The 23,718-nt window shown below is 55.4% G+C and overlaps 1 protein-coding gene across 3 annotated transcripts in view; it reads right to left on the bottom strand.

The window, feature by feature from the left end:
* Window positions 1-8,199: 8,199 nt before the first annotated feature.
* The window catches only part of MGMT (O-6-methylguanine-DNA methyltransferase), a 280,205-nt gene continuing 264,686 nt past the window's right edge, over window positions 8,200-23,718 (bottom strand). For all 3 annotated transcript variants that reach the window (XM_019953148.2, XM_019953149.2, XM_070781104.1), the window contains 2 exons: window positions 14,552-14,691; window positions 8,200-8,462 (listed from right to left, as the gene is read on the bottom strand). In XM_019953148.2, the coding sequence (XP_019808707.1) occupies window positions 8,253-8,462; window positions 14,552-14,691 (350 nt within the window). In that variant the 3' untranslated portion in view covers window positions 8,200-8,252. The remainder of the gene's footprint in view (window positions 8,463-14,551; window positions 14,692-23,718) is intronic.

Genomic DNA, 23,718 nt, shown 5'->3' with positions numbered 1-23,718 from the left:
GCTCTGAGCCACTTGCCCAGGGCAGCTGGCTTCTCAGTGGCCACCGCCTGGAGTGGCCGCACCGATGCGGGTTTCTTTGAGTTCACAGACACCCCAACTCCCGTTGTCAGCAACAGGCCAGAAGAGAGGCAACTCCGAGTGCTTCCGGCCTCAGGGACGGGCCTGGAGACCCATGTCAGAGCTGCTCATGGGCTTCGCTCCGAGTGCATCGAGGGGCGAGGGAAGGGAGAGCAGACGGGGCTCTGATTCGCTAAACAGGAAGACCCCGTGGGGGACAAGTCCTCAGATGAGGGTGCCAAGATCACCCCCCAGGGCTCCTGCAGGGGGCACGTGGGGACCCCACGTCTGCCCCCGAGCACCCTCCATGCCCGGACGCAGGCGAGGGGCTTCCCAGGATACCTCACTGCCGGCTGACCGCCCGAGGATGTGCCGCACAGCCGTTATAGAAGCCGTGTCAGTATCCCTCTGCACCAAGCACCACGGACCGGGGGCTCGAAGCCACAGAAACGTGTGTTCTCATAGCTCTGGAGGCCGGAAGTCCAAGAACCAGGGGCCGCCAGGGCCACACTCCCCAGAGGCTCTAGGGGAGGGTCCCTCCTGCCTCGTCTGGCTCCGGGCACCCTTGGCCCGTGGAGCCTCTGCCTCCATCGTCACGGGGCCTTCTCCCCCAAGGGTGTCCTCCTCTTGCACCTCTGAGACGGATGGAGCCATTAGATCTGGAGCCACACAGACAACCCAGGGAGATCTCCCCGTGGGATTCCTCATGGACGCACATCTGCAAAGATCCTTTTCCCCAAAGGTCAAACGCGCAGGTTCTAGGGGTCTGGTTGTGCACAAGTCCCTCTGGGGCCCTCTTCAACCCACAGCTGCTGCAGGACAACGCGGCCCCTGCAGTGGACAGACAGGGTCTCAGCGCAGCTCCTCACCACCGAGGAGGTGGTGTCTTCCCCTCCACAGCACCGGGGCTGGCTCCAGGGGCTTCGGAGGAGAGGAGGCTCCAGCCTGCACCGTCCTCCCAGCACAGAAGCCAGTGGTGACAGCAGCCGGAGTCCAAAACCAGCAGTACGAGCACGGGCTGAGGGTCTGCACACACCGTGCTGGGAGCGGAGGCTCTGAGAAGCCCTCAGGAGGCCGGTGGAGAAGAGGAGGCCACTGCCAGCGGTACGCGAGCCCTCAGCGGCCTCGTGGGCTCAGGCCCAACACCCAACGAGCTCCCAGCGCTTCCTTGCGAAAATCTGTTCATCTACATCTGAGACCAATTTGCCTGAAACTACACAATACCTGTCACATCGCTTCCAGGCACAGAAGTCAGATGTTTGCATGGAGAAGTACCGACAGCTACGTACCTCTTGGTGGTGTAATATTTAGACGTGTCATTCTGCATCTCAAAGAAAAGGCAGTTTTTAAATCAATGCGGGTTCTCAGTGTGGCACTCGGCCTGGAGACGGTGCGGGAGGCCTTCTGGCAGGTGAGCAGAGCTGGGCGCCCAGACTGACTGCACGATGCGCTGTCCGGAGGCTCTGGTTGGAGTCACGTGGCAGCCAGATGTGTGCACGGAGTCAGTGAGGGTGCACACCGCCAGGCCTCCGCGGGGGGCGGCAGGGCCTGTGCCGCTCCCGGGTCCCAGGCAGAGGCTGGGGGCCGTGCTCCAACCTTCTTCTCTTCTTGCGGAGACATCTGGGGCCTGCCAGGTATACACACCACCGGGTTTTTTTTTCAGTGCCTCTAGATTTAAAATCGCTTTGTACAGCTTGTGTGATGAGGTTATGTACGATTTACTCCAACAAAACTACAGATTTCTGAATTGAACGCTGCCTTACGTTTAAAGCTGCCATCTCCCCAGCTGCCCACAGAGCCCTGCGCGGCTGCGCTCACTCACAGGTGCTCCCTGTCCTCATCCAGAGGTTACAGAGTTGGGCTGTGGTCACTCCAGGAGGCAGACAGGTGCTGAGGGGCCCTCAGTTGCTGCTCATAAGGCAGCAGAGTAAAGACGAGGTCAGCGCCCCTCTGCTTTTAACCCTCTCCGTGTCACAGGAGTGCCGAGGAGCTGGAGACGGACCCTTTGCCTATGGAGTCCTGGCCACTCTGTGCCGTATCTGGACTGCCACCTTTTCCTCCAATGCTCTTCTTGCCCCTGCCTCTCAGCCTGTCACCACACGTGCCCCGGGAGTAGGCTCTGGGCCAGCATGGGAGGCCCAGGACTGTGGTCACCTTGTGCCTGCTGGAACCTGTCCGGGGTCAGAGAGGGTAGGAGAAAGCCTCTGGCCAGCACTCAGCACCCAGGACTGGTCAGCTGCAGCCGCTTTTAGAAACTGGGTGGGAAAGGCCATGGGGCTGGGGGATTTCTGAATTCCCTGCCACCCCAGGGTCCTCCACACCGGAATCCAGAAGCCAAAGTCCCAACAGAACAGCCCTGAACGGTGTCTCCACATGGAGGACAAGGTTTGGGCTGAATCAGCCCTACCCTCCATCTGCTCTGTGTGTTGGGACTCCACCCAATGCTAGAGAGGCCGGGGCTGTGGGGGCTGGGCGTGTCCACGCACCCCTCCTGGGCACCTTCTGTGTCACACAACACCCTGCCGGGCACAGCGACAAACAGGAAGGGGGCTGGAGGCAGCCAGGGGCAGGAGGACACCCAGGAACTGCGAGGACCCAGCCAGGAGGAGGACCAGGCCACGTCCCACCAGGCAGCCCCCAGGCAGGGGTGGCCGAGCGGGATGCGGAGGATGCTGCTGGAGAGCGGCGGGGAGCTGCTGCAGGACGCCCCCGAGACACGCGGGAAGGGCCATGCCGGGGTCCCTGGGTTAATGCCGTGTCTCAGCAACAGCCACGGGCAGGGGGCTCTGCCCGGGTCCGGCCCATGCACGTGGGGCTCTGCAGCAGAGTATGTGCTCTGCAGCAGAGTATGTGCCTTCTGGGAATCGAAACAGTGAGGAAGCGCAACGAGGGAAGCGCCTGGGAACACACCAGGCTCCGCTCACCCGTCCAGCATCAGGAGGGACTCTGTTCAGGGACAGGATCAGGTGCAGCGTCATGTCTGTTCCCTGGGAGGTTCTCCAAGTTCCCACGAAATTTAACCCTGTGGGGTGGGGGTGGGGGGCTATTTCACTTCCCAAAGAAACACGTCCACAAGACCTGAACCAGAAAGTGAGCGAGTGTGTTCAGGGACGCCAGTCCCTGCCCTGGGGCCCCAGGCAGGAGGCAGAGGCTGGCACCGAGGGCGGCCAGCGTCCTGCTGCGCCAGGCCTGTCATCCCGACTGGCCCTGGGTTGAGTGCCCAGCGGTGGCTGGGCAGGGCCGGCCTTGCCTCCTCTGGGGGGCATGGGCAGGGGGTGCCACGAGCCATCCCAGTCACGTCTCAGCTTCGGGGAGCATCTGTGCCCAGAGGCCCGGGGACCCAACCCGCTGCTGGAGCCGGCAGCTCAGCCATGTACCTGCTCCCGCGTTTCCTGCCCGAAGTCTCACACCTGCATCCACTTTGCCTTGTCGTCATGGCGATCAAAGTGCGCAAAAGCAACGCTTTTTGCTCAGTATCACATGCTGCTTGGTGTTTGGACACTGGTATTTTCTCCAGATGGGCTTTTCTTCATTTAAGTCAACAAACCAGTCTGGGAAGCACACGCTGCTTGTGTTTGGGAACCCAACTACAGTAACGTGTTAACGGGGAGCCTTGACAGACCGTGGCGTGTGCGTGCGGTGGCCTGAGTGCCAGGGAGGGCCCAGGCTGAGAAACAAGCAAAGCGAGAGGTGAAGCTCCTGCCCTCCATTCCCCATGCTGCAGCCCTGGCCACTCCCAGCCCCCGGCCGGCATCCAGACAGATGTGCCGGCATCCATGTACACACCGGGAAAGCTGGTCAGGGGGCTCCCCAGAGCAGCAGATTCCGGCCCATCCTTCTGCGTCCCACCACGTCAGAGTCCATGACGACCACCGGCAAGGTCCGTCCTGACCACAGCGCCAGTGGCCACCGGAGAGTCCGAGCACCAGTCACCACCCTTCCCAGCGTGGCTGCTCCCAGCAAGCTGCTAGTGGATGGTCTCTGCAGGTGCCAAAGGCACCGAGGCCATGCTTATAGGATTAATCTTAACTGCCGTCCACATGGAATTTGTTCTTAACGGCTTTTTTTCAGAGGAGAAGAAAACACGAATTAGAAACATTGAGACTCGTTAACGCCGCCCTTTCTTCCACCGAGGTGCCGTCCATGGCCTGGCGTCTCGTCCTCGTCCTTGTCCGCTCCAGCCCGTCTGCCCAGCAGGGGCCCCTGGAGCTGGCCTGGGTGATGGAGGCCAGACGCTGTCCATCTGTCCACAACTGGAGCCGCAGGGTCCGAGGACCCTGGGCGGCTGCCCTCAGCCACTTAAGGGATGCGGGTCCTGCAGTTTCTCCAGGCTCCGGGTCTGGCTTTCAACTGCCACCCCACTTCCTTCAGACAGACAGACAGACGAGGCTGCCTGGCAGAGTTCCATTAAACCTCATTGTCATTCAAACTGATAACAGGTAAAATTGATGTGAACTTCAACTCCCTAAACACAAACTTCAATCAAATGCCCATGAACAAGAAACAAAAAGCCTGCACAGGCCGGAAGAGGCAACTCGGTTCAGTCCTCAGCCAGGACCCCTGCCAGGACAGCAGCGGGAAAACCCAGTGCAGACAAAGCACATGGAGGCCTAAGCATGTCAGCCCAGAGCCCGCTGCCGAGGGCCCTTCCTGGGAAAGCGTCAGCGGTGGGTGTTTGTGTGTGTCCCGCGCCAAGATAACACGATTATCATTTCCAAGTCCGCCTGTGCACAGCCTGAAACCTCAACAGCACAGGGGCCCGGGGGTGAGCTCCCAGGTGGAGCGCGTGCTGCTCACATGGCCGGGGCTGTGACGGCCCACCTGCTCCTGCAGCGGCCGGGGCTCCAGCTGGCACCGCTCGTGCCAGGCTGAGCCTATGGGTGCTGAGGACATGGGGACACATGGCCAGCAGTGCCCACCCACCCCGCCAGAGCTGCACCAGGAGGGCCCCACAGACAGGGGCTCCCCGCCCACGACTCCCGGGCAGCACCTAAACCCACGGGCTCTGCCGACCTCACCATCACCCCCCAAGATGTCTCCAGCCACCTGCCTGCATGGCTTTCTCTTACCCTAAAGCTTTAAAGGAGTTTCATCCTGGGATAACATTGCTGTTTATAACAGGTTAAGGAATAAACAATGACATCAGTAATAAACACACCCCCTGGACATGCTTAGCTGCTCCAAAGAGGAGGCGCTGGGTAAGGAGAGCTTGCTGGGTGGAGATGCGAGGCCTGGGCGGGGCGGGCAACCAGACAGATTCAAGCTGGAGATGAGGACGCCTCTAAGCAGTGGTCACGCTGCACGAGGGAACCATGGTATTTTCTGCTGGCTGAGTGGACACCCATTAAAAAAGCTTGATTAAATTACCTCCACGGTGAGCCCATGCTCTTCCTCAGAAACACAGCTGCCTGCACTGGTTCCAGCCTCCTCACCGCGCCTTCCTGGTGCCCTCCCAGTTCCAGCTCCTCTTTTTTGGGCACCAGGAAGTCAGGCCTGTTGTCCCTTCATCCCTCTGCAGCTCAGGTGTGCAAGCGAGGGGGGCTACGTGATGCTCCCGACCCTGGGGGCGGGGGTGGGGACAGGCCAGCCCTCCGCAGCTCAGCCTCTCATATGGTCAAGGGCAGCCAGTTCATAACAGCTGGTTCTGCAAAAACGAATCTCTTTCTGAACCCTCCATGACCCAGGTCTCCAGGAAGAGCGAGGGTGGTGTGCATGGGCCGCACGGCTGCCTCGCAGGTCTGGGCGCTGGATGGAGGGAACTTGCACACAAGGGGGCCTGGGGCCTGTCCTTGTTTCAGCATCTCTTTTCACTGGGAGAACATTTTTGTGTTTCCCTGTGCCTTTCCCATCTTTGTTTTTGCAAACATGGTGCTCCTCTAGCCACGGCAGTTCCGGGAGGCCCCTGCGGAGTCTGCTGCCCCTGGAACGGTTTGAGGCCCACCCTTGGGGCGGCTCTGCTGCTGGGACCCGGGAGACTCCGTTTGTGTGTCAGCAAGGGTGGGCGGGGCCCAGATAGGACCCCCTGGGGGTGGGGCCTGGCCCCGGCGGGCTGCCTGATCTGGGACCCTCCCTTGCTGCCTGCTGCTGGGGCACCTGGAGATCACGGTGGGAGGCCCCCTCCCTGAGGGGTCCCCACTCTCCAGGCCCAGGAGCAGCGGGTGTGGGGCCTGGGATGCATCCTGAGGGTCTGACAGCATTGCGGAGAGGTCTGCCCGTCCACTGACAACCGGACAGACAGCACGTGCCCTGGGGATTGTCCAGCACATCCCTTCTTCAAGTCCTTCCTCGAGCAGTGGGGGCCGGGCCTGCCCAGTGCAGCCCAGCACCCTTCAGTGGCGCCCTCCATCAGAAGCACTGACAGCCCCACACCGAGGCCCCAAAGCTGGGAGCTGGGGCTGCAGCCCAGCAGCTGGTTCTGTTCTGGCAGTGGGGTCCTGGGGCTGCAAGTCCCTGGAGCACAGCTTTTCCTCAGAGAATTCAGAACACAACTGCCCTCACAGCCCCCAGATGTGAAGGGCACCCGGGGCCCCCACTCACCCTCCTGACGTGTCAGATGGGGAGTCACTCACAGCTCCTGAGGCTCACCTAGGGAGCCAGGAGCTTGGGTGGATGGAGCAGGGAGACTCAGCGTCCGTCCACAGAGATCAGACATCTAGGCAGCTCCCTGTAAAGACTCTGGTTCGGCTCTAAAGAAGTCCTGAGGAGGACCAGATCAGAAGACAGTGGGGAAATGGTCGTATTTTACTTTTAAGAGAAAAATCCAGAATTAATTTGGCTGATATAAGAAAAGGATGCAAAGAATTGTAGATCGGTGAGAAAAGCCTAGTTAGTGTGAGGTCAGTGGTGAGGTCACACACAAAGTGTACCCAAACCACACACGCCCAGGGTTGTGCCCTCACCCAGTTGTGGACACACACACACACACTCCCAGGGCTGTGCCCTCACCCGGGTGTGGACACACACACACACGCCCAGGGCTGCGCCCTCACCCGGGTGTGGACACACACACACACGCCCAGGGCTGTGCCCTCACCCAGTTGTGGACACACACACACGCCCAGGGCTGCGCCCTCACCCAGTTGTGGACACACACACACACGCCCAGGGCTGCGCCCTCACCCGGGTGTGGACACACACATCTCAAGCTCTCCTGCTGCTGTTTACACTGTCACAGGTGCCCTGACAAAAACACAGCTTTCTACTGCACAGCCAGGCACCGTTTATCCTCCATCCATCATACGCTCCATTTTATTCATCCACATATAAAGACACAAGCTTCCCTGACGCTTCCTGGATTGGGCTGATAGTGAAGCTAAGACGACACCACGGCACTCACGCCTTAGACAGTGTGCACAGCAGGCACGGGACGTGCCCCTACCTGTACCGTGACCGGAGCTGACCCACCTCGCCAGCGGCCGGACTTCCAGGCTCGGGGTCGTGAGTCAGGAAGGAGAGGCAGGCGTCCCTCTCGCCCTGGGTCCTGAGAGAACTCAGGCCAAGAGTGGCGAGAGACCGGCTGGGCGAGACTCCACTCCTCAGGAGGGGCCATTTCAGGCACCAAGAGCTATTTGTTTTCCCAAAGTATTCTGGCAAGTGGCTATTTTCTATTCCGTTGACGCGACCCCAAACGGATGCACCTTGCATTAGCCTTCGGGCAGCTGGGAAGATAAAGCTGGAGTCTCTGAGTAAGCATGTCTTTTCAGGGCCACCCCTGTTCCTTCAGTAGCATAATCGCAGCAGCTTTGGCAGCTGAAAGGATAGGGCAGGCATGGAGCATGCTGCAGGCAGGCCAATTGGCCGAGGATGGGCCTGCAGGAGGAGGGTCTGGCCGTCTGGGGCCTGGCTGGCCCTGGGTACCACCATGGTGTCTGAGGCAGCCAGCGGTTCCTGGTGGGCACCAGATGCCCCTTCCTTGCAGGGCAGTCATCCTCACGTTTGCCAGGCTCCCATTCTCTCACCTCTGATTCAAGAGATTCAGCAAGGGGACAATCACAGTGACAGAAGTGAGCAAGCTACACCCACGGGGGGCAGCCCTGGGCTCTCTTCACGGTAAAATGTAAAGAAGCAGACACATGACACCTCTGAGACTCTGGCTCCTTTAATGAGACACCCCGCCCTCAGCACCCCCCACCCTCCCTCAGCACCCCCCACCTCCCCAGCACACACCCCATGCCTAGCACACTGCTCACACACACTCAGTCTCGGCCTGCGGGCTGGGAGCTGGCGGTGCTACCCAGGGCCCCGCGCCAGGATCCGGTGGCACGGGAGCCCCCTCCACGGGCTGCTTTCCCGGCGGGCCGGCCCTCGTGGGCCAGCAGCCACTCCTTCACGCCCACTCCTCCGGAGTAGTTGCCCATGGCCCCACTGCTGCAGACCACTCGATGGCACGGGATGAGGATGGGGATCTGCAAGAGAGCGAGGTGGCCACGTCAGCCTGGCCCCACGCCCACCCCGGCGGCCCCCCAGCCACATGCAGGCGCCACGTCAGCCTGGCCCCATACCCACCCCGGCGGCCCCCACCCAGCCACGCGCAGGCCCCGTCTCAGCACAAGTCGCCCCTTGGCCTCTGAGTGTCCTGGGTGGGCTGGGGCAGGCCCAAGGTAAATGTGGGGCATCTTCTAGAGCAGGGGTCTCCAGCCTCCGGACACACCCAGGTCTGTGGTCTGTGAGAAAACAGGCCCCACCACGCGGGGGAGCGGCAGGTGAAACCAAAACCAACCCCCATCCTATCCTGGGTCCGTGGAAAAACTGTCTTTCACGAAACTTGTTCCTGGTGCCCAAAAGGCTGGGTTCTAGAGAATCCCTTCATGCTAGGATTTGGAAGGACAAAACAGTTTCACTTGGTAAGTGATTTAAAATGTATATGCACAGAATTTAAGAAGACATTCCCAAGTTTAGGTGCCACGCAAAGTTCCCAAGCATTTCCGAGAAGTAAGAGGAAACGCCAGGGAACGCTGTGTTCAGAGGCCACTCTAACTCCAAGGCTGGCTAACCGTGGATGCGGCCCAGGCAGTCCGCACTTGGTTTTGTAAATAAAGGCTCATTGGAGCACAGCTACGCCCACTTGGTACATACTACGTGGCTGCTTTTGCAAAACCGAAAACATTTACTGTCCTGCCCTTTACAGGGATCGCTTGCCAACCCTGCTTTACAGACACCAGTGGACCCGGGGGTCTGCGGGGTTGGGGGGGCTGCTTCCCTCCTTAGCCTCTGATACAGAAAGTTTGAGAAGCTCCACTTCTCATCTGTTCCTATCTGAGAAGCAGTCGCCAGACCCCCGAATCCCAGGCTGGGATGGACCCTCTGCCCTGGGGCCCTGCCCCCCACCCTTCCTCCCACAGGGTCTTCCCCACCTCCCAAAAAAGCCCTAAGAGGGCAAAGCTGCCCTGCGCCTTTCACATCTGGAGACAAGCGGAGTAGTTAGATGCCTGCCTAAATCAGCAGGGTGACTCCACGGAAAGCAAGGGCACTTCACAAAGAAAGCAGATACAAACACGGAGAACTGCCCAACAGTTGGACAGGCTCTGCCGCTGGGATCCTGGGGGCAACAGCCGGCCAAGTGCTGAGCATCCCTGAGTCGCACCAGGAAACACGGGCCCAGCACCACCTCCTAGAGAGGCTCACCTGCAGCTCACAACGCTGCCGCACCAGCCCCAGGGGAGGGGCAGGCCCAGTTCCCAGGAGGCTGGACAGGCAGGCGGGCCTGCACACGAGGTGCAGACGCCCCCAGAACAGGGCTTCCTCCAGCTCCGGCACACCGCTGACTGGCCCGGAGGTGGTCGCATGCAGACCTGCGGGAGCGTGAGACCCCACGGAGTGGCCTGGACTGGACGGCAGGGCCCACAGGCGCTGGACGTGACTCTGGCAGGGGCTGTGGCTCCTCTTGCAGCCACACAGGTGAGTCCCACCTTGCCCCGTGCTCCTCACGGCGACCCCCACCGGAGGGACCCGGCCCGCCCGGCTGCGGCCTCTTCAGCAGGAGGCCCAAGGGGCCCCTGGCAGCCCCACCGGGTCCGTTCCTGGAGGTGAGGGTTGCTGTCTGCACAGGGCTCTGACTGCAGGTGAGGGGGGTGGCACTCCTGGGCTGGTCTGGCCCCCTTCTACCCCCAAGGGGAGGGTGACTCACTGAGCAACTGTCCTTGGATAAAGGCAGGACCGTGTCTGCCCAACACCTGCGGAGTCCGGCAGAGGGACCGCCTGCCCGCCGGCACAGAAGTCCTGTCTGGAGAGGGGAAGGCGCAGGAAGCTAGACGCAGGCCTTCAGAGACCCACATGTGGGGGGCCCCCGCTCAAGGTAACCAGGCGCCTCTGCTCCCCGGGAGGCCGTCTCTGCCCCCACCAGAGGCCTTCACTGCGGGTGGAGCAGGCTGTCACTTGCCGCCACGTGACACACACTCCCCCTGGGGTGCCCCGCTGTTGGTCCCGGGAGGGTGGCTGGGTTCCCGGCCCTGTCCTGTCCTGGACACGCTGCTCAGTGAGGATGCGGCAGGGAGAACATGCCCTCCGTGCAGCCCAGGCCAGACTCCGCAACCTGAGGGCGCAGTGAGCCTCTCGTCTGGGGCCGAAAGCTGCTTGGAGGCCCGTGCTCTGCACGCTGCCCCGGGGGGCCGCAGAGGCAGGGCCCGCAGGGAGCTGTCTGACCTCCTGCGCCTCACAGACCAGCCCTGACTCGGATTCTGGGGAGTCTGGGTTGCCGTGGGAGCACGTGCTGTCTGTGGAGTTCCAGCCCCGTGTGCTGAGGAGGGCTCGGGCTTCCTCTCCTGCACAGCCTGACCAAGCGAGAAGCGGCCACACACTGCTGGGCCTGCCCACAGCACACAACCTGGGGGAACAGGAAACTTCAGGAGCAGAGTGTTTGCTCTGATTGGGGGTTTTTTATCAAATACAGTAGTCACATTAATAATTGCTGGGAGGACACGATTAGATAATACACAATTCAAGTTTTTGACTGATAAGGAGGTAGACACTTAATTCAATTTAGTTTCATAAACATTTAGGCCCCAATTCAATTTTCCTCCCGAACAGCAGACTTCACACACAAGCTCTCCTTCTCTTCCCTCTTGCCCAACGAGCTACGAAACTGCAAGTGTGTAACGCGACTCTCTGTCTGTGCACCACGCAGATAACAGGCTGCCGGCCGGGAATAGCAATTACAGAGAGAGCTATGATCAGTCTTCATCTGTGATGGGAACTGGTGACTGACCAAACACACACGATTCTCACCTCCAGAAGCGGGAACACTGCTTCTGGTCATGCTAATTTCAGTGACAGGTTCCAGACTGTTAAAATAATGAAACCTGCTAAAATTCACTGTGCCCCTGAGGACATTCCAAGGGATCCATGCCCTCTGTGCCCTCTCCTTTAAAGCCCGTGCCGCATGAAATGTAATTTTTATCAATAACCAAGTAGCTCATAATATCATAGCTGCATTGAAATCTTCATGCTGTGAAATCTAATTCATCCAATACATGAATCCATCACTTACACAGACCCTTTCTCAAATGCTATAAAACTTCCAAACCCATAGATTTGTCTCCAACAAAAATAACACGAAGGGGCCTTTCAATCAATAATGGAATCCCTCTGATTCTGGTGCTGGCTGAGTATTTTCTCCAGCTTTGCCTTTGTTCTTGTGGGTAGCAGCCCACAAGGGAAAGAGCTTGTTTTCACTTGCGGCCTCATCAATACCTAAATCCTGGTGAACAAGTGACACTGAGAAGCTGTAATCAATAGCTCCCTGTGCGTTTTTTTCTTCTGGTCAAATGGTTCAGCCCCACTGACAGCCCTGACACTTAGAACACGATGCTAAATCTTTATCAGCAGCCATCTGGGTGACTGGCAGGACAAGACTCGGGGGGTCATTAAGGCTCACGGCATCTGCGAATAAACGAGCTCCTCAGGAACGCACTTGTTTAGGAAAAGGTGGGGAAACTCTCTGGCAAGTATTGATTGGCTCTGAACTGCATTTAGCAAATTCTGAGGATGAGCAGGAAGGGGCTTTATCAGGCAGGGTGTGTGAGCCCTCGTCAACCTGCCCCACCAGAAGACTGCCGTTCCAGGGCTCGGTCTGGGACAGGGCATTCCGGAGGGCTGCCAAGACATTATACCTGGGCTATTAATCTGTTCATGGAAAATTCTGGAAAAACCAAGGGCCTGGGGTGGGCTGAAACCTCCCCAGCAGCAGACACCACCCCTCAGTCTGTGGGTGAGCAGCCCACGCCTCGAGCACAGGCCATCAGGGGGGCCAGCGTGTCCTCGTTTACTGCCGGACACCACGGAATGGGCACATGGTGAGTGCCAGGGCGTCCTGCAGCTTCTGCGTCCGTCTGCCTGTCACGCTCCTCCTGAACACAGAGATGGCTTCACTGGGTACGTCTCCAGGCCGTGCTCCCTATGCCTACGTGTGTGGCTCTGTGGCTGGACTCTGCCGTCAGCACTGAGAAGGGGGACGTGTCCACCAGATCCAGTCCCTGACTAGGCCCCTTATCCCTTCATATCCCCGGGTCCCCTTAGGACCCCTCAGCCCTCTCTATGGATGACCCGAAGACCTCTGAGCACGGCTGACTCCGCTGAGCTGGCCCAGCTGCAAGGCACGCAGGCTGTCTCCTTCCGGGAGCACCCCAGCTCTTCTGAGCCACCCCTGGAGGCATCTACTGGGTCCTCTGCAACTTTCTCGTCAGGCTGGGGTTCCTGTGTGAGGCCAGGCAGTGCCCTGCGACAGAGGGATGCCCAGGGCAAGGCCAGAGGCTCACGGCTGCCGCGCCACCCTTGTCACGGGACGGCACCACCATGAGGGGCCACGGTGCGGGCACAATCCTCCCCGTGTCCTCAGGCCACCTGGGCACGCGCCCATGGGGACGTCAGGACAGGGACTGCACGGACAGAAGCGTCTCAGGCCCCGTGAGAGCCTGCTTTACAGATGTCAGGGGCTGGGCCAGAGATGAGCATAGACAGTCACAGAGATTAACAGTAGGAGAAGGCAGTCCTGCTGCCTGCAGGACAATACAGGTTTCTGAGTGCTGCCTTACGCGGTCGCCAGCAGCCACAGCCTGGCCACTTCAGAGAGTGGGAACTGCGGGTGTCACGAGGGGCAGGTGTGGGCTGCTGTGCACGTCAGTGAGCGGGGCTGCACACGGCGTGGGGGCAGGCAGTTCTGGGACGAAAGGCCAGCCTCAGGGAGGGGAGCAGAAGGACCAAGCATCCCCAGGGCGTGAATGGAGTGCGGACAGACAGGAGAATTTCTACACAGCTCAGTGACCCTGGGAGGCAGGAAGCGGGCACCTCCTGAGCTCACCCAGAGGCCCTGAGTGGACACACAGCACGGGGCCAAGTCAAACTGTCCAACAGGGTGACCTGGGAGAAGGCGGGGGCCTTCCAGAGGGGAGGAGCTGCGTCAGCGTCACTGGGAAACCTCAACAGTTACCCCTGGAAACTGATCCAGGGCCATCCACGTGTGCCATGCAAACGGGGCCTGCAGCCCGTGGAGGCAGCGTGTGTGAACGACACCCTGGGACGCCGCGATGGAAGCACAAGGGGTGCAGACACGACACCGCCCCGCTCCCCCGCCTCTGCCACGCGGAGCTCGCGACCCGGGAGGCGGCGGTGCTGTCATCTGCCGCGTGCTGCTCCCGACAATCTGGGGTGTTTAACGTGGATGCAGACTCTTCTCCAGGCAGACAAGCACTGTAACAGCCCACGCACACCCACAGGAGCCGCCCCTGCACCAGCAGTGGTGCAATTCTGTGTGGAAGGCCGAGTGGCCGCCCTCCTGAGACACTGGCCCTGCCCCGGGGGCTGCCAGCTGAGGGGAGGGGGCTGCGGGCCGTGCCAGGCAAACCCGCCTCTCCCCGGAGAGCACGGACAGAAACCGTATTGAAAACACACAGCAAAGCCACAGGGATGTTTTAAGAACTGGGTCCATCTGATGGAGTAACTCCCCACCCCACGATGTGACCATCTGTTGGCTTTTCCTTATTGGATGGCACTCTCCCACCATGTTACAGAGTCCCTACAGCTTCAGGGAGAGACCGTCCTGGGGTGATGGTGCCCAGGTCTGCAGAGACCCTCCTAGGGTGATGGCGCCCGGGTCTGGAGAGGCCATCCCTGACTGACAGCACCCGGGTCTGGAGAGAGCGTCCTGGGGCAACGGCGCCCGGGTCTGCTGGGCACCGCAGACCAATGACACCGGGGACGTTCCAGGGCCCAGTGCGGTAGTGTGAGGGCTCCCAGAGGCCGAGCTGCTGTGTGGACGGGGTGCCCTTCCCATCCCCTGCAGGGTCCTCAGGTGAGTGTGGCCTTGGCCAGGCCCCTGCCACAGCCTTCCGAGACTGGACGGCCCCCTTCCAGAGGCCCCGACATGAACACCTCCTCTCCTCCCCAACAGCCCAGGTTGCCTCTGACACTCGCCTGAATCAAAGGACCCTCAGACCCTGAGCGCGGTGCCCCAGTGCCCTGCTGACTGCGGCTGGGCTGACCCCCGCAGCCACACACTCACAGGGTTGCTCCTCATGGCTCCTCCCACGGCCCGCGCTGCTCTGGGGTTGCCCGCCAGGGCTGCTAATTGCTGGTAAGAAACCGTTTCTCCGAATTTCACAAGCGTCAGCAGCTTCCATAACACCTGTCTGGTGAAGGACTCTGAAAGGGAGAAAGCAAATGACGTTATTGGGACAAACGGCTCCAACAGCTAAGATACAAACAGCTGCCAGCCCTGAAAGAGAAAACGCAACAGCGTACACAGAGGTGTGACTTAATTAAAACCCAGCTCCGCACGGGGTCCTGTCACCACGTCACCGACGAGAGGACGCGCGGGAGGCGAGCCGAGGGCAGGCCGGCACCTCCGCAGGCCCCGCCAGCGGGCAGCACAGACGGCCCGCCCTCCCACCTCCCCGGAGCTCCACGTGGGCCTGCAGCACGCTCTCCTGGGGCCCGCGCGGGTGTGGATCGCACACAGCTCACTTCACAAGCACAGAAGGCCCTGCGTGCACACCAACTTTGGAAGCTTTGTACTGCTTGTTCAGTCCTGACTCCAGCTGGGACGCAGAAGGAAAAGGAGGCCGTGGGCTGGATCACGGCCTGGTGCTAGCTTAGCCGTCCACACCCGAGCGCGAGCAGGCTTAGGATGCCATACACCGCGGTCCACGAGGCTGGTGGTGACCTTGGCTCCAGGCATCCGTAAGGAGCAGAGCTGCAAAGATAAAACAGCCTTATCCCCGTTTTAATGAGCAGCCACATCAAGCTGCTGCAGGGGTGAAGAAGAGGACACAGGACAGCCTCTCCCTCTGCTGCAGGCCGAGCGTGCTTCCGGGTGTGCAGGGTGCTGCAGAGGAGCTGGGCATGGGCCGGGCCGTCTCAGTCGAGGCCTCTCATCTCTCCCCAAAAGACGCGTGTCCGCGAGCATGGGACAGGGAGCTGCCCAGCAACCCCCCGCCCCGCCACCTCCCCCAAGGCGAGGGCAGGAGCGCCCGACACAGCAACAAAGGGAAGGATTCCACGGGCAGTTCCTGGGTCCAGAACAGCACTAATTACACTTCACGCCAAGCTGGCCAAGTGCGATTTGGTTCTTAAAGGAAACACACCCTTACACGCGTGTTAAATAATAAAAATCACTTCTTAACTGAAGGGAATGATAATCACTTCACTGGGAAAAAAAATCTGTTTAGTCTTTATTATAACATTAAGCAAATTAAACATCAGCATAATCCAGGTGATACTAGAAAAGGGTCAGCAAAGAAATTGACTTTGTTGTTCATTAATTTACATGGATTAGCAGAGGGCAGAAAGATAGCGAATGTGCTCTAGTTTTTTATGATATAATTTCAAACTCTACACCATTTGTGGCAGGAGGGTGACTTTGGGGTTAATCAGACTGATTTGTCCTTTTAATTGCTTTCTATTCAAAGAAAATTCATTAGATAATGTTCTCTTCAAAATTCATGAATCAATTTAACTGAAGAAACCACATTAACAGCTTTGGGTTCATTAGCACATGCGGTTGTGTGACTAGCTGATTGCTGCGAGGGTTTCCTTAGGCAAACAGACTTTGTTTACTGTGATTTCTTTAGAAAGCATTTTGAAACCAAACTGTTCATCATTATTATCGTCACCACTGTTGTGCCTAACTTAAAAAGAAAAGGAAGGAAAAAGAAAAGCAGGGCAGCTTGGTGGTATCTTGGAGAAAAAGAGGTTTCAGGGACAGCTGTCTTGAAAAAGACACAATAAAAGCAGCCCGAGTCAATACCGCAAGACGCCAAGGCCAGATCCCAGCCTTCCTCCGAGAGCAGAGCTGCCGGCTCCAGCTTCCCTGCTCTGGCCCGGGGAGAGGGTGCTGCCCAGGCTGTCCCGAGAGCAGCCTGGGACCTACTGAACCGGCAGGGACAGTGAGGGGTGCGTGCGCAGGGGACTGGAGACAGCAGCTCCGAGGAGCCATGTCCGCTCCTCCGCCCTCATGGAGTACCAGCCCCAGCGCTGCTCTGACAGGTTACCGCCAAGTCACAGAGCGCCTCTCCTTCCAAGGGCAGAAGCATCGTATAATGAAACAATTACAAGCCCATGTGTGAGCACGGAGTTTATCAAACATTTTTGGCTTTGTCATCAATTTTTCACAGGCAACCATTTCTCATCTTGTACATGCCCGGCGATATCTTAGGACAAACAGCTGAAAAAAATGCAGTATTTTGCAATCAAGCACATCATTTTTGTTACCTGGAACTCAATCCACCCCGTAGGGAGCAAATGCATTAATTAGTCTTAAGCAGCTCTCAGAGTCAATGCCTTTGCTCTGGACCTGTGCAAAAATCAGACTTGAGCCCCACTTCTCCAAAAAGGAGGGGCAACTGCGAGCTGCTGAATATCATTCTGAAATGTAGTAAAAAATCAGCTCATAAAAATGAACATAAGGTGGAAAACACATTCTCTTGAAGGTGTTCAGTTCAGTCGCTCAGTCGTGTGTGACTCTTTGTGACCCCATGAACCGCAGGCCTCCCTGTCCACCACCAACTCCCGGAGTTCACCCAAACTCATGTCTGTTGAGTCAGTGATACCATCCAGCCATCTCATCCTCTGTCATTCCCTTCTCCTGCCCTCAATCTTTCCCAACATCAGGGTCTTTCCAATGAGTCAGCTCTTCGCATCAGGTGGCCAAAGTACTGGAGTTTCAGCTTCAACATCAGTCCTTCCAATGAACACCCAGGACTGATCTCCTTTAGGATGGACTGGTTGGATCTCCGTGCAGTCCAAGGGACTCAAGAGTCTTGGTGAGGTGACCATATAAATCTTTAGCGGTGGGACCATTACTTCAGGTGGCCCTAAGGACTGATGCTGAAGCTCCAACACTTTGTCCACCTGACACGAAGAACTGACTCACTGGAGAAGCCCCTGATGCTGGGAAAGTGTGAAGGCAGGAGGAGAACAAGATGACAGAGGATGAGATGGGTGGATGGCATCACCGACACAATGGACATGAACTTGGGCAAACTCTGGGAGGCGGGGAGGGACAGGGAAGCCTGGCGTGCTGTAGTCCATGGGGTCGCAAAGAGCTGGACACAACCTGGAGACTGACCAGCAGCAGCAGCAACCACTGAACCACCGCCTTTCTCTCCTGTGGAGGTCCCCACGGGGGGCAGGCCGCGGCCTCCACAGGCCACACTCCGGGTGCTCCTCTCCCTTGCCCTCTCCAGCCTGCTCTGGAATTCAGGTGGGGTCGAGACTGCTTCTTAGCTCTCCCTTATCCTAAGGACCTGGTCATTTCCATTTCAGCCTGGGTGGCTATTCAGACCCGCCCACTATAACCACCTAAACCTGGTGAAGACTGTTTTCTAAACCCTCTCTCTTCCTGGGCTGCTGGATAGGACTTCGTGGGTCAGGCTGCTGACAACACTGCATGCCTGTGGGATGCCCTGCCATAGCACCGAACCTGGTGTCCACGCCTGGGTCATGGCCGCCTGCCAGGTTTACGACTTTCCAAGGGCTCTCCAGGCCTGGCCTTCTCTGGCCTCTGGCACAGAGGGAGCCCATAACACCCTGGAGTGAGCACCAGGTTCTGATCAGGCGAATCCAGCACAGTTCTCACACCACATGCTCTTCAAGAGCATATCGGCTAACGTGACCTGATGCTGTCTCAGTATCAAAGCAGCCAGACGACCTTCCCAGGAAGGAGCCCAGGAGGGAGGCCATGAGAGCAAAGGGATGGGTGAGCACACGCTACTGAGTGCCTCCCTGAAGCCAGGGCACAGAGCGCAGGGCCATGGGGAGGAAAGGCTGGGGAAGAAGAACTGGAAGATGCGCTGTGATAAGGTGCCTGCTTACCACTTCTAATTCAGAAATCCCCAGCCAGGACTGGCTGTGGGCGTCCCAGGTGGCACTAGTGGTACAGAACCTGCCTGCCAACGCAGGAGACTCCAGAGATGCAGGTTCAATCCCCGGGTGGACAAGATGCCCTGAAGGAGGAAACGGCAGCCCACTCTTCTTGCCTGGAGAATCCCATGGATAGAGGAGCCTGGTGGGCTATAGTCCGGTGGGGGGGGGTCACACAGTCAGACAAGACTGACGGGACTTTGCACGCACCCAGGACGGACTGCGGCCTGGACCCTGGAGGTGGCGTCAGTTCAGACGGAGCCCAGGAGCCCTCGCTGCCTTGAGAGGGGGAAGCCCCCCCAGGGCTACTGTCTTGAACTCTTTGGGCCCCAGGCAACCCTGCAGTGTGTGCTGGGGGTGGCAATGGTGGGGGCGGCAGGTGCTGAGAGCTCTGAGGAGAAACACCCTTTCTGAGGGGAAGGGCTGTGGGCCCAAAGGTGGCTGGGCCCCTGTGTTCTCCATCTCTCCTGCTGCCCGGCCCCAGAGGCCTGTGCGGTTGCAGGAGTGTGTGGGAGAGGACCAGGGAGGCTGTGGAGGAAGAGGGACTGGGAAACCACACCAGACCTGGAGCTGTGCGGGTGGATCCAATGCGAAACGCAAGACTGAGAACGGAGGGAAGGCTGAGCCCCTGCTGTGGTCCCGGGGGCAGCCCTGAGGAGACGGCGGAGGCTGCAGGGCGCAGACACCGAGAGCGCAGCCACAGGAGCCTGGCCAGGACTCAGGGGCTGCATCCAGCCAGGTCAAGGGTCTCGTCAACACGAACATCGGCGTTACCCACAGGACTCACATGAGACTCAGGGCCTCAGAACATCTATTCAAAATGAGCAGGTTACCAGGTCCAGAACATTCAGCATATGAAGAGTCAGGAAATCCTCAGCCTTCCTGGGAAAAGAAAATCATCAACTGTAATGGCCAAGAAGACATGGAAGTCAGACTCTCCTGACAACCTCTGCCCCGCCAAGCTTTGTGAGGTGTAATTAACAAAACTGTGCGACACCCAAACTACATGCGACAACCTGAGAAACCGCAGCTGAGGACAGCTGTACAGGATCTGTGGTAAGAACGCTGTGTGAAGGGAGAACACCCTTGGAGCAAGAGAAAATAGAGTTTCTAAAAAAATGAAAATTACGAAGAAAAATCAGAGAATGTAGAACTGAAACATACAATATGCAAAAAGGAAGAACTGCACGGCATGGGCTTCTAGGCAGACTGGAGACGCCCGACGCAGAGTCGCCCAGCCTGAAGACGAGTCAGCATAAATGGCCAACCCGAGAGGCAGGAAAGAACGCCAAAAGCGAACGACAGTATCCAAAGCAGCCTGGGGGACGCGCTGGAAAAGCCAGAAGGCCTCACACGCGTGTTACTGGAGTGCCAGAAGGAGAGAAAGCAAAGCGTGGGGTGGAGAAAAAATTCAAAGAAATAACAGCTAAAAATTGCCCAGATTTAGCAAAAGATACACAACCATAGATTTAAAAGAAGCTCAGCCATGTGCAAAGGGACAATCCCAAAGAAATCCACTCCCAAACCCATCAAGATGAAGCTGCTGAAATCTAAGGATGAAGATAGAAATCTGGAAAACAAGGAAAAATGGCGTATTATTTGTGGGAAAACAATGTTTGAATGACTGTAGAATTCTTACAGAAACTGCAGAGATCAGAAGGAAGCAAAATGGCAGTTTTTAAAGTGCTGAGAGAAAAGAACCATCAACTCAGAATTCTATATCTCGTTTTGAAAAAAAAAATCCTTCAAGGGTGAAGTTAAAATAAAGACATTTTTAGATCAAAAAAACCTAGAGATAAGGCACTGCCAACAGACCTAAAAAGCTACAGGAAGCCCTTCAAGTAAGAAGCAAAACAATACCACAGGGAAGTGTGGAGCATCAGGAATAAAAGCAGAACCAGAGAAGTGGAGACTATTTGGCTAAACACCACAGATCCTCCTTCTGTCGAGTTCCTCAAAATGCGTTTAACGACTGAAAGAAGACCATGACGTCAACAGAGAAGACGGCAGTGTGTGCAGGTGAGAACCGTCAGCGGAGCTGAGAGGGCTCCGTGGCGGTGGGGCTTCTACGCTCCACGCTGAGGTGGTGAGACGCCGACTCCAGCTAGACTGCGACAGTGATGCGTGTGAGGTATTATAGTCCCTGAAGCAACCACCAGAAAACTGGTAAGAGATGATACAGTGAAAAAGAGATGGCGAACTAAAAAATGCTGAACTATTCCAAAGGAAGGAGAGAAAGGGGAACGAAAAATGAAAACAGAGGGAAAAGACAGAAAACAGATAATATTATGTGATAATAAAATAATAAAATGTAAGAAACTAGATAGCAATAAAGTGAAATAAGTGTCTGACATACCAACCCTAAGCGTTTATGTACCTTAACAACAGGGTTCAAATGCATGAAGCAAAAGCTGACGAAAATGAAACGATAATTAGTTAACTCCACAATTATGCTTGAAGACTTCACTACTCCTCTCTTGTAACTGACAGAAATATCTGACAGAAAATCAAGGATGCGGGAAAAAAAAAAAACACCGTCAACCAACTTGTCTTAACTCTATAGAACGCTCAGTAACAGAGTTCTTTGGAAATACACATGGAGCACTAGTCAAGATGTAGCGCATCCTGGGTCACAAAACAAACATTAACACATTTAAAACAGCTGAAATCAGACAAATGATTTTCTCTGATCATAATGGAAAAGTGAAAAGGAAAATCTCCAAATATTTGAAGAGTAAATAAGCTATTTCTAAATAATCTATGAGCCATAGAAGAAATCCTAAGGAAAAGAAAACAAAACTGAGCTGAATGAAACGGAAAATACACACATCACAGACTATGGGACACAGCTAAAGCAATATTTAGAGGGATATTTATAGTATTAAATGCATATTTTAGAAAAAAGGTCTCAAATTAATGACAGTATAAAACACAACAATAATGAGTTGAGTTGATCAGTCATGTCCAGCTCTGCGACCCTATGGTCCGACCAGGCTCCTCCGTCCGTGGGATTCTCCAGGCAAGAGCACTGGAGTGGGCGGCCATGCCCTCCTCCAGGGGCTTCTCGACCCAGGGACTGAACCTGGGTCTCCTGCACTGCAGGCGGATTCTCTACCATCTGAGCCACCAGGGCAGCCCATAACAATAATAAGCTTCCAATTTAAGAAACCAGAAAAAGAAAACAAAAATAATCCGAAAGAAGAAGGAAAGGAATAATGAAGGTGACGACAGAAACCAGTGAAACTGAAAACAGAAAGTGACAGAGTGAAACACATGATGCCAAAGCCGGGCTCTCTGAGAAGGTAACTGATACATTTCTAGCAAGACTCATTAAAAACCCCTATCAACACAAGAAGTTAAAGAGGGGATGTTACTACTGACCTCACAGACACTGAATTCATAGTTTAAAATCTTCTGAAATCATAGGGCCAGATAATTTCACCAGAAAATTCTATCAAACATTTAAAAGAATAGATCAATTCAGCATAATTTTTTCAGAATAATAGAGAAGGGAACAATTCCTAAGGCATTTTATGAGACTGTAATTATCCAAATACCAAAATCAAAGAAGCTGAAAGGCACAGATCACAATCTCTCATGGACACATATGCAAAAATTCTCAACAGGTACTTGCAAATCAAATCGAGAAATATATCATAAACAAGATATTAAAATTCAGTGGAGTTTGTCCTAGGAATGGAGGGCTGATTCAATATTTGAAAAAATTAATCTCTTATAAAGCTACATTAATCAAGATAGGATGTATTGGTGAAAAAAATACATATATCAATGGAACAGAATTAGAAGAACAAAGGCAAGTCCATGGAAGAAGGATAATCCTTCCAAAAACCGGTGCTTGAACTGGGCAGCCACACGCAAAATATGAATCTAGACAGACCCTGTATCTTCTACAGAAGCTGACTCAAAGTGGGCCACAGGCCTAAATCGAAGAGGCGAAACTATGAAAACCTCCATGAAAGGGAAAAAGTGGGTAAGCTGAACTTTATCATAAGTAGTTTTTGCTCTGTGAAAAATGCTGTTAAGATACCTTACAGAAAAGGAACAAGCTGAAAGAAAAATTTGCAAGATATATTTGATAAAGGACTTGTATACAGAATACACAAAGACTTCTTAGAAGCTCAACACGAAAATGACCCAATTATAAAGTGGATAAGGGTTTAACTTGGGCCTCGCATGAGTGGCGCCAGGGAGGGGGTCTTCTGTCTTGGGAAGACCCCCTGGTGGAGGGCAGGGCAACCCACTCCCGGATTCTTGCCTGGAGAATCCCATGGACAGAGGAGCCTGGCGAGCTATATATATAGTTCATGGGGTTGCAAAGAGTTGGACAAGACTGAGCAATTAAGCACAAGAATTTAACAGACACCTCCTCACCAAAAAAGATATACAGGTGACAAATAAGCATCTGAAAAGATGTTGAACATCATTTGTCATTAGGGAGTTACAGGTTAAAATAATAAGATACAATTAGATACTATTAGAATGGCTAAAAACCAACCAACCAAACAAAAAAACCTCAACAGTACTGACTGCTGGTGAGGATGAGGGATATTCAGTCACTGCTGATGGAAATGCAAAGCAGAACAACTATTCTGGAAGAAAGTTTGCTAATTTCTTACTTATAAAGCTAAATAGGAGCTTACCACATGAATGAGTGACTGCATTCCTAGGTATTTATACTCAACAGACTGGAAAACTTATGTCCACACAAAAACCCGCACATGGATGTTTACAGCAGCTTTATTTACCTACTGCCGAAAGCTGGAAGCAACCAGGATGCCCTTTTATAAACAAACTAGGGAACATCCATACAGTGGAGTATTATGCAGTCATGTAAATACTGACCTTTCAAGTCACAAAAAGACATGAAGGAATATTAAAGGTACACTGCTAAGTGAAAAAAAATTTTTTGAAAAGGCTACATGCTGTATGACTCCAACGAGGCGACATTCTGGACATTTTGTAAAAGGAATGTATACATAGGGACATACATGAAATGTATACAAATTAACAGCAACAAAATATTTAAGAGACTGGAGGATCCCAGGACAGAGTGCAGGTGGTAAGGAGAATCTAACCATATTATAAATGTATGCACAACTCCACTGAAGTGTGTGGGAGGAAAAACAGTGACCCAAGCAACTTTGGAAAAAAGTGGAGTCTATAAGACTAAGGCAAAAGGAACTGCACTGTACACTGTACTCTGGCTGACAGGGCTGCTTCCCAAGGAAGTACAGGATAAAAACCCCAATACTGCGATACAGTATACTGGGCTCAAATAACTAAGGAGAT

This window comes from Bos indicus, chromosome 26 (genome assembly GCF_029378745.1).
Source record: "Bos indicus isolate NIAB-ARS_2022 breed Sahiwal x Tharparkar chromosome 26, NIAB-ARS_B.indTharparkar_mat_pri_1.0, whole genome shotgun sequence".
In the NCBI taxonomy this organism is placed as follows: Eukaryota; Metazoa; Chordata; class Mammalia; order Artiodactyla; family Bovidae; genus Bos; species Bos indicus.
This window is presented reverse-complemented; position numbering and strand designations above follow the sequence as displayed.